This window comes from Nipponia nippon, unplaced genomic scaffold (assembly GCF_047370975.1).
Source record: "Nipponia nippon isolate SJK-2023a ecotype South Korea unplaced genomic scaffold, ASM4737097v1 scaffold_1, whole genome shotgun sequence".
Classification (NCBI taxonomy): domain Eukaryota; kingdom Metazoa; phylum Chordata; class Aves; order Pelecaniformes; family Threskiornithidae; genus Nipponia; species Nipponia nippon.
Window position 1 is genome coordinate 131927327 of NW_028262290.1, and position 14975 is coordinate 131942301.

The 14975-nt window shown below is 43.7% G+C and overlaps 2 protein-coding genes across 4 annotated transcripts in view; one reads left to right on the forward strand and one right to left on the reverse strand.

Annotated features, from left to right (window-relative positions):
- The window catches only part of IGF2BP3 (insulin like growth factor 2 mRNA binding protein 3), a 119776-nt gene extending 114153 nt beyond the window's left edge, over positions 1-5623 (forward strand). For 2 of the 3 annotated variants that reach the window (XM_087773210.1, XM_087773218.1), the window contains exon 16: positions 708-5623. In XM_087773210.1, coding sequence (XP_087629336.1) covers positions 708-809 — 102 coding nt within the window. In that variant the 3' untranslated portion in view covers positions 810-5623. The remainder of the gene's footprint in view (positions 1-707) is intronic. The other variant, XR_015707936.1, reaches the window with a different exon arrangement.
- Positions 5624-6380: 757 nt separating this feature from the next.
- Positions 6381-13867, reverse strand: MALSU1 (mitochondrial assembly of ribosomal large subunit 1). Its single transcript, XM_087773231.1, has 4 exons — positions 13672-13867; positions 11492-11670; positions 8395-8476; positions 6381-7224 (listed from the first exon to the last, which is right to left on the reverse strand). The coding sequence occupies exons 1-4, from the start codon at positions 13859-13861 to the stop codon at positions 7046-7048; spliced, it is 630 nt and encodes a 209-aa protein (XP_087629357.1). The 5' UTR covers positions 13862-13867; the 3' UTR covers positions 6381-7045.
- Positions 13868-14975: the final 1108 nt, after the last annotated feature.

Here is a 14975-nt window from a genome sequence, read left to right on the forward strand (position 1 = left end):
CTGCTAAAACTTTCAAAGCAAAAGAAAACCCAAGTTGTGATTGGACTGAAATTCAGATGAAAGGGAGATAAAAGCCATCTCATAGTACCTGGCGAGAGCTGCACGTATATATGCAATTTGTCCACATCGCCCAATCTGTTGACTTAGTAGCATAAAGAAAAGGATCACAAGATTCCTTCCCTCACTTAACTCTTAGTTCAGACCAATTCCTTTTGATACGTTGCTACAGGTGACTTGTAGTTCAGAAAGGAGATGGTAGGGCTGGTAAGTCCTGTAAGTCTGACCTTCTGGATTCCCTGGTGTATATACGAAAAAAAAAAATTGTCCACTGTCTATTAAAACAGTGGTTCTTATAAAACATTAGTATCTCCAGAGGAGTAAAATGAAAGTAGCCTGTAGCTTCAATTATCTTAATGTTGGTAGTCATCTTCCTATGCTCATGCTTTCTGTATTATGGATGTGAAAACTGACCATGCGGATAGTTGTGGTAGGTGAAAAAAAAAAAAAAAAATTAAAAATTAAGTTGTCCGTCATGTTACACATGATGCAACACATACCCAAGTGTTTTTAACTAATGAGTAATCTTTTCAGTACTAGGAACTTAGTTATTCCAGATTTTCTTAGTCCCAGTAGCATCTATAGTCAGTTGTAAACAGCAGTCACTGCGGCACGGCATCATGATGGGTTGTTTCTTCATGTCCTTTCAGCTTGCTCAGAGAAAAATTCAGGAAATACTGGCTCAGGTAAGAAGGCAGCAGCAACAGCAAAAAACATTGCAAAGCGGACAGCCTCAGCCAAGACGAAAATAAAGGTTTAGGAAATGGCCCATCAGAGACAGATGCCAGACCAAAGACAGACTGTGCGACAGAGAAGACGGGTGGTGAGCACCTGTTGAAGTTATATGCAGAAGATCCACCAAGCCAATCACCTGTTCGAGGACCAGGCAACCGTTGAACGCTGTCTCTGAGAATGTATTCTTTAGGCTCTCTCAAACTTTTGAAACCCAGCTTTAAAATAAGGACCCCTTCACTTCCCTTTTGTTCTATTCTCACAATTTAACATAAACTCGTTAGTCTTTTTTATTGTTCTTATTATTCCCCAACAATTTTAGAACTTGGTTTAATGAAGCTTTCTCTTCTGAGTTCACTGGTTTAAAAAAAAAAAAAGAAAAGAAAAACAAAAAAAAGAAAAGGCATTGCTCTTACAGGTCCAGTTGTAAAAGAAGAAACACATTTGGAGGGTGGGATTGCGGGTGGGCAAGGGTTAGAGCAAGGGTATCGACAAGAGTTTAAGTGTTAATCCCAATGTTGAAACAAGTGGCATTTTTTAAAAAGAATTTGGTTGCATTTTTACATAACACTGCCATGAATAACCTAAGGGAAGTGTTGAATGGTGTTGGCCAGGGCATAAAAAGATAAATATGCATTTTACTAAACTACCTCAGGCATTTAGTACCTCAATGAGAAATTGTTCCTTTTTTGCTTTTTTTTTTTTTGGTATTTTGTATACTTTATAAAGCTAATAGTTCTTGAGCATTTTATTTTTTTAAAAAAAATTAAAATTTGATCAGCCACCAGCCAGGAGTACTACAGACTTATCGGGGAAAAAATATAGTAGAGCACTTCTAGCTGCTGGCTGATGGGAGTAAGGTGGGTAAAAAAAACATAGCCTCAGATTTTCTGAGGGCTTCAACACCATCATTTGTTTGAAAAAAAAAAAATTCAGTGAATGTTCAAAAGATAGTGAATGATGCCAACATTCTGATAGCAGCAATGCCGTTTAGTTTTCTTTTAAGATGGGATGAAAAAGTTTGTGACGGTACTTTTTTGGGAACAGGACAAGGAAGTGATGGCAAGAGGCTGGGGTTGGGGGAAAAAAATTTAGAAGGCTGCAAGAGGCTGAATATTTTTTTTGTGCTACTTGATTGAATGCATGAACCCTTTGTGCCTTTGACCATCACTACCTAAATAATGCTACATTTAACCATTTGCAGCCCATTTGGACTTTGCCATTTTGTTCAAAGAGCAAGCTTCATCTTCAGTTTGATAGAACACTCGATCTGCTGGAGCGTGTTTGAGGCCGTGAGGGTCTCTGCTGTCTGCAGATCACATCATACTGCTTTCAGTTACCACGATGGGGGAAGGTCAAACAGTGTTTGATCACATTGAAAGATAATGAAAGGCTAAGTTTACATATCCAGCCGCTGTTATGGGCCACACTAAGCCACTTTGAAGGTTTTAAAAACTATTACAAGGAAAAAAAAAAAAACCAACAACCTCTCTAGCCTGGCTTATAATAGATGCAGCAGGATTTATGCACGTTCTGCAACCAACCATTAGAGGAGAAAAAAATGTCAAAAGGCAGGGATAACAGGAAAGTTACCAAATTTTTTAATTTCCGAATGTAATTTGAATGATGATTGTGGTAATAGTGACACATTCAAGTTTCTACAATAAACTTCAGTCTACCTCAGTTTAAGAAAAAAAAAAAAAATGTGGCAACACATGGTGCATAAAGACTGCTGTGTGTGTGTGTGTGCGCGTGCGCGCCTGTATGTGTGTGGTCGACAGAGCCATGCTATTACCTCTGAACCTTTTTTTGTGATGTTTTTTGTGCATGAGATGATCAGAATCACCATGCTGCACTGATTTGAGGGGCACAACGAGCAAAAACATTTGTTTCATCATTTTGTTATCTACCTCTTAGGTTCATGTTGAAATAGAGGCATTACTACATAGACTAGATAATTTTCCCAAAGATCATTGTTGTACAGATTAGATAATTTTGAAAATGGTCTGAAGTGTTTTTCCTGCATCTCTTCTTTACTAATTGGTTTAAAAACCACAAACTTATGTTGTAGTTTTAGCAAAGAAAAATGAGTTTCTTTTCCTTTTTGACAGTGACCTTCATCTAGCCTTTAGGATAATTTTTTTTTCTTACAATGAATTTAAAATTACTGAAGTATGAAAAGTCATAGCATTTTAATTTTTGTTGAGGCTTAAGTCAGTCTGACGTTCCTTTCTTAACATTTGAGGAGGATTTGACTTCATTATTTTCCATAAAAATTACTTTACAAATAGGCGCTGCATTTACATCTGCTGATTTAAATACTGTCATCTCTCTTAAATTTCTAGACTTAGTATGGTAAATCATGTTTTTCTTTTCAATTGAGACTTGGTAATTTGGAGTATTTGGGAATAGCTAGAAAGTAAATACTGTAAATGATTTCAATATCCACAAAGTATGGATCATTTTTCATCTGTAATGTGCCCCCCAATGCAGCTCCACTTGCCAGATGCCTCTGAATGGAATAAAGAGTTTAACTCCTATCATCAGATAAAGTTGTGTGGTGTTTTTTTAACCGAATGAGGTGTAGGGACAGACTGTTCCGAGTATTTGCGGTGCTTTGATCAAGTTGGTTTTCTGTCTGTAGTAATACCTGGATAAGGATGAACAGTCACCCGCAGGTATTCGGTAGCTGCTAGGCCATCTGGCAGCCAGGTTACAATGTTTGCACTACAAGCGGTGACTCCCATGGCTTATAATTCATCTCCTTCTCATAGAACAACGCTATACGTCTGTAGTACAACCTGTAGTTCGTGGTTGCAGTCATACCCAGATCATTTGGGCTGGTTTGCTGCGGAAGGGATGCGTGTTCCACAGACCTGAGCCAGGGCAGACACGAAGGAATCTTTAACAGGTTTGAAGCAAGATCGGAATTGTAGTTAAACTTTTTTTTGGCTGCTTTTTACCTAGCCTGTACTTTGGAGCCGTCAGTGCGATAAAGCTGTGTCATCAACATGGCCCTAGAAGCTTGGATAGGCAGAACCAGCCATGCTAGCAAGCAAAGGTGTGATGGCAACCTCTCTCTCGCTCCTCCCACCACCACCCAAACACACACCAACTGCTGCTGAGGTGGTATTGCCTCTTCATTTAGATCCTCACTAACGTTATTTGGAATAGAAATGAGACTAGATGTTTAACTGAACGCTTTAGAGTGAGAGGGAGGGGTCGAGGAATGAAGGAGCGTCATGAATAACATAATCCTGTATCTTTCAAAGAGGAGCGGAAAACCAAATTTGTTTTCCAAACTCTTGACCCTCCCACTTGCCTTCACAGCTCATTTACTGGGACCAGCCAGCAGAAAGAGGGAACTGAAGAAAGGATGTCTGTAGAAGACACTGCACAGGGTATTGCATTTCACAGGGAACTCTAAGCTCCTTTTTCATGCCAATATTGAGCAATCTTCTCAGAACTGGCATCCCTGCCATTTGAGCAACGTAAGAAGTTAAGCCTTCCTCTGTATCGCTGGTGCATATGTGACAGCTAAACCCCTGACTGTTTTAAGCATTTGCTTAATCATGATGCTTTTATTTGCTTCTAACCTTCCAAAGCTTTTATTCCTAAGCCGCAATTTCAAAGGCATGCGCTCTTTGTATTAGTTTCCATTAAATGAAGCATGTATGCTGTGCAGGACAGCATGGTCTCGCTGCGGTACTAGGGCACAGGATTTCTAAACGAACATGAAAAATGGTGGAGTAAGCGCTCAAGCTGGGCTGTAACAAAGGTGTTAGCTCAACTGATGAATGCAAACACTGCTTGATAACGAAGTTACTCAAATGCAGTGCAGGAAATTGGTGAAATGATGACAGAAGTTTCACCTTGCTAATTGTTTCTCCTGTTCAACCCATCATCAAGGGATCCTGCATGGAGCCAAAGCTGCACGTACCTCTGTACGGGATGAAGGTATAGACTCACTGGACAACCTGCTCACTGTTTTTAATTTTACACAGAAACCACCTGATCTGTAGAACTGAAACCATTCCCAAACGTTTTCCTTCCAAAAGGGGTTTAATGTTGCGCAGTGCTGATCATTCAGCGTGTCTTTGTTAATTCCTAGGGCCCAGCTTTCAAGAAGGTCAGGCCAAAGGCTCACCGAGGCAGGCGGGCAGGCGCCCTGGCTCGGGCATCGCAGCAGCTCGGCACAGATGAGGACTGCTTCTGCTAAATGGGGATGAGGAAATTATTTTCCTGAGCTGGCAGTTCTGCTTATTTAATAGCAACCAGTGGGTGTTCCATAGAACTCCTTTTCACAATGTGCTTTCGCAGTAAATTCAGCTATACTTTTTCATTTATTTTACTGGTTTTTTTGTCTCCTCAATTCATTTGATTTTTTTTTTTTTGGTCTTGTCTTACAGACTATTACCCCTTTCCAGCTGTAAGAGTCCTAGTCTGTTCACACGGTAGCTGTTCTTGACCTCTTACTGTTCTTTTCTGGGCCCTCCTTTTGTTACTGTGCTCTCTGAGACAGGACACTGTATGCGGTTCTAGTTACTAAATGTGGGTTCATATAATGGCATAATGTTTGCTCGCTCTGCCTCTATTCAGCAGCAGCAGTAAAAGGCAAATGGTTTCAGGGAAGGATCCAAAGTTACTCCTACGTATCCCTCCTAGGAAGAGATGCCTGATTTAGAACACATCACTCTGTAAGACAGCCAAGGTTATCTTTCCCCCATGTGGATTACTTATTGCCAAGTATCATTAAGCGTTCCGAAAATCTTTCATTGCAGTCAGATTTACCACCACTACCTTTATTTCATGGACAAAAATGTTTTATCTGCATAATTTAACTACATTTTAATAAATGCTCCTGGCTTGATTTGCAGAACTATCTGCTGCCTTGTATCAAAGAGCTGATGAACTCAGGGGCAGTTACTCCTGAAAGAAGAGAGGCCAGACACAGCAAGAAAACACTACCAGTCTGAAATGAGGGAGCTGTTTGTTTGGTTTTTTTAAAACACACACACACACACACCCTTCCCTGTAAACAACACAACCATGTGAGCAAAAATCAAGGTGATGGTCTTTGAGCATTACAAACAGCAGCTGCCGTGCAGGCAAGAGATGCAGACAGAGCTTCAAGTAGTTTGTGGGGCTATGGGGGAAAAAGGTGATTGCCCTCAGGGTTTCTGCTTCCTGATGCATGGCACAGCAAGCTTCTCCAGAAGGAAGAGATCCTCATCTAGTGATGAAAGCCCTGTCCTGGAGTGGAGAAAAACATCTTGTTTTATATAGGCAAGTTTTGTTACCATCTTGAAGCTCTTCTAACTGCTTATCAGACCATGCAGCAGTTAGGCTAAGAACACACTGCACAACGACTTCTGAAAGTGCTGAACGGTCCGTTAGCAGCAAGTAATGCTCAGTGACTACAGGCTGCCTTTAGAACTACTTTCACCCACTTCAAAGGAGCTGAAGGTTTACATCGCCATAGCATGTTGCCTCAGTGTCCTTTTCCAGAAACTAGGGGAGAGGAAAAACAAGGAGAAGGGGCCAACTGCACACTTAGAATAAGCTGAATGTTTTAACGTGAAGACAAGGAATTGAAGCTCTTCAGTTGTTTTTTTTTATTAAAAACAGATTGGCCTTGGCTGAAGAAGTTACTGTTCTGTTAACTCAGGACACCTTTATTTGTCACTGCTGCTCTTGGCTTTTATGTGCTCAGTAACCTTAGTCTGTTTTCTCCTTCAACTCAAAGCATGACTTGCTTCATCGTGACCAGAAGCAAATGGCTTAATACAAGAAGCCTCATCTAAACTGTACTATTTCACGTAGTTTTTCCTTGCAGCACTCAAGTCTTTTTTTGCTCCGCCACTACAGGCAGGTCTGTCAAAGATACTAGAAAAAACAGTTACTGTAGAGGCTGAGCATGAGTTTTAGGGTAAGTAGCTTAAGCAGCCGTCTTTGCCCCACTCTTCTCACTGCAAGCTCCGTTGAGATAGTGACTCCCCCAGGAAGCTCCCTTATGATAGGATTCCTTCTTTGACATTTTATGGTTGGACTCGATCTTAAGGGTCTTTTCCAACCTAAATGGTTCTATGATTCTGATCATCTTTGTAGCTTCTTCAGAACTTTACCTAGGCATATCCAATAAATACACTGTTTTGTACTGATGAGCTGTAGTGACCGTTAAGTCAGTAATCAAGACTGTCTGTCTCTCTCAGATCTGTGAAGGCACGCTCATTTCTCTTTCCACTCAGCAGCTGCATTAAGTTCTTGTCTCAAGATGATCACTGCTGTCAGAAGTCAGTCCAAATATAAAGTCCTCTGGCAGTGACTGTGGAGTCATCTGTGCTAACTGGTCATCGTAGGAACCCAGCGTCCACAGCTTCTCCAATTCATAAGCCTCTCGTGTCTCTGGCAGCATGAAATGCACCACTATGCTACCTGCACAGAAGAGAAATTCACAGTAAATTGACATGAACTGTAAAGCACTACTACGCTTCCAGCTGCACAAAGAGTTCAAGTCTTCCACCCCCATTCTGGCTAGATATAACTGCTCAGCTGAGGGAGGTCTCTTCTTAAGTTGCCGATTCTGGTTCTGGAACAGAGTTCGGAATTGGTCAGTCTTTCAAAAGACCAAGACTACAGCCAGAAGAATGAGATGGACAACACTTCGGTTTAAATTAAAACACTATCACAAGACTCCAGACCACAGAAGTTATGACTTCTAGGGGACAGAAGGAAGTAAGCTGAAAGAAATTCTACTTGAAAGAGTCCCCTCCCTAGGGTTACAGATGGACTTTCAGCTTTCCTGTATTACCAACAACATTCAGCTATAGCCAAGTAATTTTCCAAACTTTGACATAATAAGATTTTTCTTACAGGTTTTAATTAATTCTGTGCAAACAATAGTAGAGAATGTTAATTCCAGTGTACTTCTAATACACTTTTTTCTAGTTATGCCCTTAAATTTCAATTGGTTTTCAGTTATAACTATCAAAATCATTGACAGCAAAGTAACCAAGACTTAACATCACTGGTGGCAGTGCTCTTTTCCCACCCATGCTCTCTTTTAAGCCAAAACACAAAGTTAGAGGGTGAGATTCTAGAGCTAGCAGTGAAGGAGAAATGCTTTCTGAATACAAAGCCTTTTACGTTTGTGTAGGGAGTTTTACACTTGTAGAATAAAGAATTAAACTCCATGTCTTAGGAGTGAGGTTTTACCCTGCGTCATGGTACGATGTGCACAGTGGAGAAGTCTGTTCAAAAAGTTCACTGCTAGGGCAGCATACAAAGAGCCCCCACTCCCTCAGACAGGGATTATAAAAACCTGAGAAAATTGACTGAAGTAGCTTTTTTTTCTTGCCCCTACTGTTATCTTCAATTTAAGACCTGTTTTAGCCACTGAAGAGTAGCTACTGCTTTCTTCTCAGTGCCAATGATCTTTAGTGAAAATTTATTTAGTATCTCAATGAGTTCAAGCAACAACAACTGGAATTCCAAAACAGCAGAGTATTGTGAGCTCTCCACAGCAACCAGAGTTCACGGCGAGATGCTTCCTTCAACAAAGAGCTCATGCAGAACTTCATATTTGTCAGATTCACAAATATTTACCGAAATCAATGCACAGCCAGTCATCCGTCTCTTTCCCTTCAATCTGAGTATGAAGATCACTTTCTTCTTTGTGATGCTTGTACTGAGAGAGAAGCAATGGCAGAAAATGAAATAGCATTTATTTAAAAGCACTCAAACCTAACAGAAAAGCTGGACTTTGCTGAGTTGCCTAGAGTTGTTTTAAATCTGAAATGGGTTAGATTAGATTACTCACTGTTGGTTCTGGGGTCTGCACAAAGAAGAATAATATACACTTGCAGCAGTGGAAAATATGTACAGATTTCTCAATGGGATTTAGTATCAAATCTGGAATTCTGATGCTCAGAATTCCCATACAGTTATCCATGAATTTTATAGGTGTTCATTTTTCCAAGATGAATACTGAATACAATTGCTTAGCATTAGCCTTTCAGTTATAGGTTCCCTGTAACTGCCATTACCACTAAGTTTTATTTCCTTTCAGATATCTTTCAGTGTTGTTTCACACTGGCTAATTAAGGGTGCAGAAATGGAGATGCCCAGCTTATCCTCTTCTCAGATGGGGGCGTGGGGAGAAAACAGGTTTCAACCCATGCCATAAGGAAGGCATTTAAACAAGTCTCCTGCCTCTTGAGAGCACGCGTTCAACACTCATTGCGAGATGGAGAGAAACACGATGGGCACGCAGGTTTCCAAGTGATGAAGCACTGTGCGAGAGGGAAGAGGGTAGCTCAAAGCTGGACCGCAAAAGCTCAGCTAGGGTAAGGTAGTTGGTTTCCTATGCGACACGGTAGCTTTTGTAGATGCTTGAGAGGCCCAACTCTCCCCACCTGATACATAAAGCACCTAAGCATCCACCAGAGATGAAGAAATTTGACAACTAGAGGCGTAAGTACTTTCTTTTGGTTCTGGCCATAACCTACTCATTTCTTTACAAAAAGCATCAGTAGAAAAAAAATGGGATGAAGTCAGTTGTGTCTTAACAGAGCCCCTTTATTCAAATGTCTACCTTATTTCTAGTTGAAGCAGCCAAACAAAAAAACAATATGGAAACATTTTTCAGTATGAAATAAAAAAAAACCCAACCAACATCGATTCAGCACAAGGCCACAAGGAAACAGAAAGTGAAATTGCATGGGTCTAACAGTGGTTTCTGCCATGAAAGACAAAATACAAAATAACAGCATGGCTGGCTACTAAAGGAGTCCTACTTCACTGAGAAAGCAATTATCACAATATGTAACTGTTCCTGGTCATTCCCACACAATGCTAGCTGCCGGACAATGGCCCCAGTTTGCAAACCAGAACGGAGAACTTTCAAAATGTAATTCAGAACTAGTTCTACCTTCCTTTCTCTAAGATAGCTTGTGAGATATCCTCAAAAGCAGGTAATTGTCAAAGACTCTCTGAAAGTCTGCTTAAAATACTAAAGAGCCCAGCATGCACTGCCATCAGCTATGTAAGAGAGGCTGGAAAGGCTGATCTCCACAAGTTTCCTTCAGCCTAGTCTTTAAAGGCTGTGTAACAGTGAACAGATTATAACAAAGCCAAGTGTTAGTTTCTTCCTCTAACATGAAGCCAGATGGGAAGGGGCAAGCAGTAGTTGAGACTGCCACTTACAAACTACTGGAAGAAAAGCAGGAAGACCTCTGGCTACCCGTGAGCACCTCCGCATTTTAGTGTGAGTAAATCATGCATTACCGTAATGTTTTAGATACTGTAATGGTAAAGCTAGCCAGCTGCCTAGCAGCACTCCCGAGCACCTGCTCTGCTTCACATCTTAAGCTTCAGCTTACTTTTTGGCTAGAAAACTTTCAATGCCAGGCAAGCTCAGCCACTCCTGAGTACGTGGCCAGGCTTCCCGGTTTCTCAGGATGCCCAAGAGGATGCCAGGTCTCGGCAGAGACGGCCCTTGCAAAAGAGCTGCTCTTACAGCCACCAGAGGGAGCAGCCATGTAGCACAGGCATGTTTTTGCAGGGTGGGTGGTATTCACTGATCTCTCCTGCTCTCGGGGAGATGGAGAGCTGTCGATTTAAGACCAGCAAGTTATGCAAGTAATAGAGGACATATTAAGCACTTAAATTTAGTATATTCAAATCACACTAATACAACTTCTAGCTTGAGGCAAAATGTTAGTTTGCAAAGATGCACCAGTTCCTGCAGAGAACACAAGGTACTTCCCTCACCCGCTCCGAAAGGCACTGAAAAGCAATACCATCTCCCCCTCTCTCCTTCACCCCCTCCAGTCTCACAGCTGAAACCAATGGGACTGGAAGGAAGAAAGGAAAACCAAGAGCCAAAGGAAAAACAGGGTCAGGAAGGGAAAGGAAGTGCATGAAGAGAAGGCAAGCTACAGGTTAAGAGTACAGACAGCTGATTGAGATGGGGGCTAGTCATATTCCTCACACTGCTTTGTAATAGTCAGATAGCTCTTTTCTGGCCATAACGTTTCTCCCTCCCTGAGTCTGGTTCTTATTCTTAAGCTCTACCTGTACTTTTATTCTGACCTCTATTTTTGTCCCGAAAACCTCACACTCCGCCAAAGCCAAACAGTGCAAGATTTCTCTGCAAGGATGGCTGCTGCTGCTGCTTCTCCTTTCCTCCTATACATGCACAGTACGGTGACTATTAACTAGCAGTTTGCTGTAGCAAGCCCATGAGGAGGTGCTGTGCCTCGTAACATCCCTTCTGTTTTCCAGCCTTACGATATACCTGAGAACCTGGAAATTTTAGGGATTAGGGTTTGAGAACAGTCAGATTAAGCTGTTTTGAGTGAGTGGGAATAGCTTGCTGGATGGAAGACAAAAGTGGACACGGGTTGTCATCACCATTTCACATCACTCTTGTTCTAGCCACCAAACTGTGCTAATGTCATCACTGTTCTAAATACAGAGATTAAAAATACGTTTTAAAAATATATTCTCTACATTTTGAGTAGTACTGCTAAAGGAAAAAAGTACAGTTAGTTGCTAGATGTATTCAGGACTAAATGACATAAGGATAATTAGTTTCATCTTGCCTGGCACACCCCTGTACGTACAATCCTGGGGTAATTCCTTTCACAACATTTTAAAACCATTCCTCAAAACCCAGGGAGTGCAGCGGGAACTGTCTTACCATTTTCAGCATGTAATGTGCCATTGCATGGAGATGTCGTGTTGAAGATCCACTCACAATTATAAAATAATTACAGTATTTTATTTCTGGAGGTAGCTGGATGACACAGATGTCTTTAGCATTTTCTTGCCTCAGCAGAGCTACAACAAAGTCAATGTTGAACTTTGGAAGAACAGCATCTGGAACAGACAGAAAAAAATAATACAGTGGCAATTTATCTTTTTAATTGCAAAAATCAATCACTTAAAAAGACACAAAATGGCAACGAACTGGATTATAGCCTAAGCTAGCCACTCACTGTGGAGTTTGGTTTGATACTGACAACGCAACATGAACTGCAGATTGTTAAAAATCATTTTTAAAATCACCAAAGTTGAGAACTAAGCACTCTTCTGGTAAATAACACTTTATCACTAGATATAGCAGCTAGCAAACCTCAAAGTTTCTTTTAGGTAACTTATTTCTTGTTGTTAGTACTTAAGATTCAATGCTATCATCAGATATTTGTCAATGAAGATGCATGAAACCTAAGTAGTTCAACAAATGTTATTAAAACAGACAAAATTAAAAATATTTCAGAGCAATGCTTTTCAACAGGCCTGTGATAACATATGGTGATGAAATTACTCTAAAATCTTAAGTAGATTAAATCAATATATTGAAAATGGAGCTGATGTGAGGCAGTCCAAAGGTACTTTTATCTTCACGCTGAGTAAAGCCACTTCTTTTTCTTTTCTCCTAGACTGTTCTGCCACAGAGGTTTAGGATATTGTACACAAAGCTTTAGTCCTGCAACAGTTTAAGCAAGCCAGCTTAGAAACTAGTAAATTAGTGCAACTACCTCCTGTTCACACCATGAAATCAGTTTATTTCTAATTTTCTCTAATTAGATAGACGCAACTTGTGTGCATACTTAAGGCATAATTTGATTCTGTCAGCAATGCATGCCTGCCACTATAAAGTGAACGTTAGTGCAGACTGAGCATCAGCACAAAGCCAAGCTTTATTTTTACCAATATAAAGAAAAAGCCAAACAAAAGAACAATAGCTACATATAATTATATGCATGAATGGGGATATGAAATTGGATCAGATCTCTGTAAATGAAAGCCTTTGAGCTTAGGGACTCATGCACTCTTTCAACTTTTGCTGTGGTCACACATGCAGAAAATTAGCAGTGGCCACAGCTCCTCCAGACGCAGTGGTTACAAAAGTTAAATATTTGCCTGGTAGCCACATGTGAAGTCTCTAGTGCCTACTTAGAGAACAAATGGTCTAAACAATCCCAGGCACACTCTTAACACGCCATGGTTAAATCTAGCCTAGAGAAGCTTTGCAGAACAGCTATGACAACAAACCAGCTCTGTGCACACAATGCTTGTACCCGTAACCAGCCATTGTGCTACTAAAACTGTTATCTATCCAGGGAAAGTTCTTCGCGAGCGTATGTCAGGGAAATACACCTCCAACTCGGCACCACTACCCTCAGGAAAAGTTCCTGTATGTATCTACACACAGGCTCGGTCTGTGCCAGCCACCAACTCCTCACTTCACAGCAGGGCTGTGGAGGCAATGATGGTTCAGCAAACGCCGTGACCCCAAAGCTAGCGGTCGCAACCGAGGCAAGGGCGATTCCATCGCGCTAGGCACCCCCAGGATGCCCCCGCAGCTGCAGAATGAGATCCAAAAATGCGTCCAAAAGCGGTTACTTTCTTCCTGAGGCGCTACATTTCGCTTATGGCACCGCTTCACGGAGCTGGAGAGCGAAGGGCAGAGCCGAGCGCCTTCGGGCCAGCGGCCTCCTTGACATGCCGCCTCACCACCGCGCTCCGGCCTGCCAGGCCGGTGCCGTACCTCGCACGGGGGCCGCGACGCCGTATTAGCCAGCGTTTCAGGCCCGCGGAGTTACCACCTTTGAGGGCGGCTGAGCAGAGCCTTACCAGCAGGGGAGGGCCTGCTCGACACACACGCTCCCTCACCCGCTGTGAGGCCACGGGCCTGCGGGAGCCCTCCGAGAACACCTCCAGAACGATTAAGCTTAACGATCATGACGGAACCAGACCGAAGGACCAAGCGGGAAGTCAGAAGGACCAGGACCGGTGTCGCGCACCGAGACGACCCGCTGGTTTACCCCGGCAGCTCGGCCCTCCCGGCTAGGCCCGCCCTTCCCCGGGCCCTACCTGCCGCCTGGCGCCGCTCCGCCACCGCCCCCAGCGCCCCGGTTCCGCCGCCTGCCGCGCCCCGCGCCGCCGCGCAGCCCCTGCGGGGAGCCTCGGCCACCCTAGGGGGCGGCTGCGGCCGGAGGGCGGCCCCCGCCGCGGCGGACAGAGGCCGCCGCAGCCGGCGCCCCGCCAACACCACCCGCCACATGCCCGCCGCCGCGCTCCGACACGGCGGCCCGCCCCCCGCCCCGGCTGCCGCCCAGCGATTGGCCGGCGGCGGAGACGCCCCTCTCTCCGCACTGGCGCACCCCGCCGTCCGTCGGGCAGCGCCGTTGGGCGCGTGCGCAGGGGCCGTCTGGGGCTGTCTGAGGCGGCGGCTGCTGCGGGGCTGTCCCCGCACCTCCGCAGGAGGCCGAGCCGGTGGCGGGGCGGCCCTCTGCTCGGCCCGGGGGAGCCCCACGGGGAGCGGGCGCTCTCCGAGGAGCGGCCGCTGGGGCCGTCGTGTTCCGTCCCCGTAGCGCCTAGCCCAGCCCCGCAGCCCGCCCGCCCCGCCTCCGCTTCACTGTCAGACTCCCGCTGTGGGGGTTCGGGTGTGTAGATAGGAGCGTCCGGGCGGGCCGTCCCTGTCCCCGTTTTGGGCTCCTCGTCAGTGTTTTCTGAGGGGTGTCTGAGCCACGAGGCGGTGAAAGGACCCGGACGGCAGTAACCAGCGCTCCGCCGTGATGGTTTGTTGGGAATCCTGAAAGGAGCAGACACAACACGGGGCACTGCCAGATAAACCCTGATCACGTATGCCAGTTCAAGCCTTGTGCCCCCTTTTAAAGGCTACGGTTTTGCCTAAAAAGCTGCAGCTGGTTTGAAACTAATTCATTTTTCCTGGGAAAGTGTATTATACGTTTGTGTAATTCCCACATAGTGTTAATGGGTGCAGGGTAGTAGTCTTGCCATGTTTGTTTTGTTACGGAGGATGTTGCAAAGGCTTAAAAAGTTATGACCTAAGCAAGTTCAAGCATTTGTATTTACTATGGGTGAAACGTGTTTCCCTCCACCCCTTTCCCCTGGAGATGTTGGCATTTACACTGACAGTAAAATAAAAGAATTACTGTTCAGGCTTTTTCCCTCCCTCACTGAGTAGGATGGTAAAACACTGGTATTAAGACGTAAAAGGCATAATCTTGTGAATTACAAAGACCTGTAGTGATAAAAACTTTAGCTTTAAAGGAAATTCGACTATGCTGTCTGACACTGGAGGTGGTCAGTTATCCTAATAGGCCACAGTGTCTGGATGTCTCTTGCAAAGTTTCGTTTGATTCCTCTGCGAT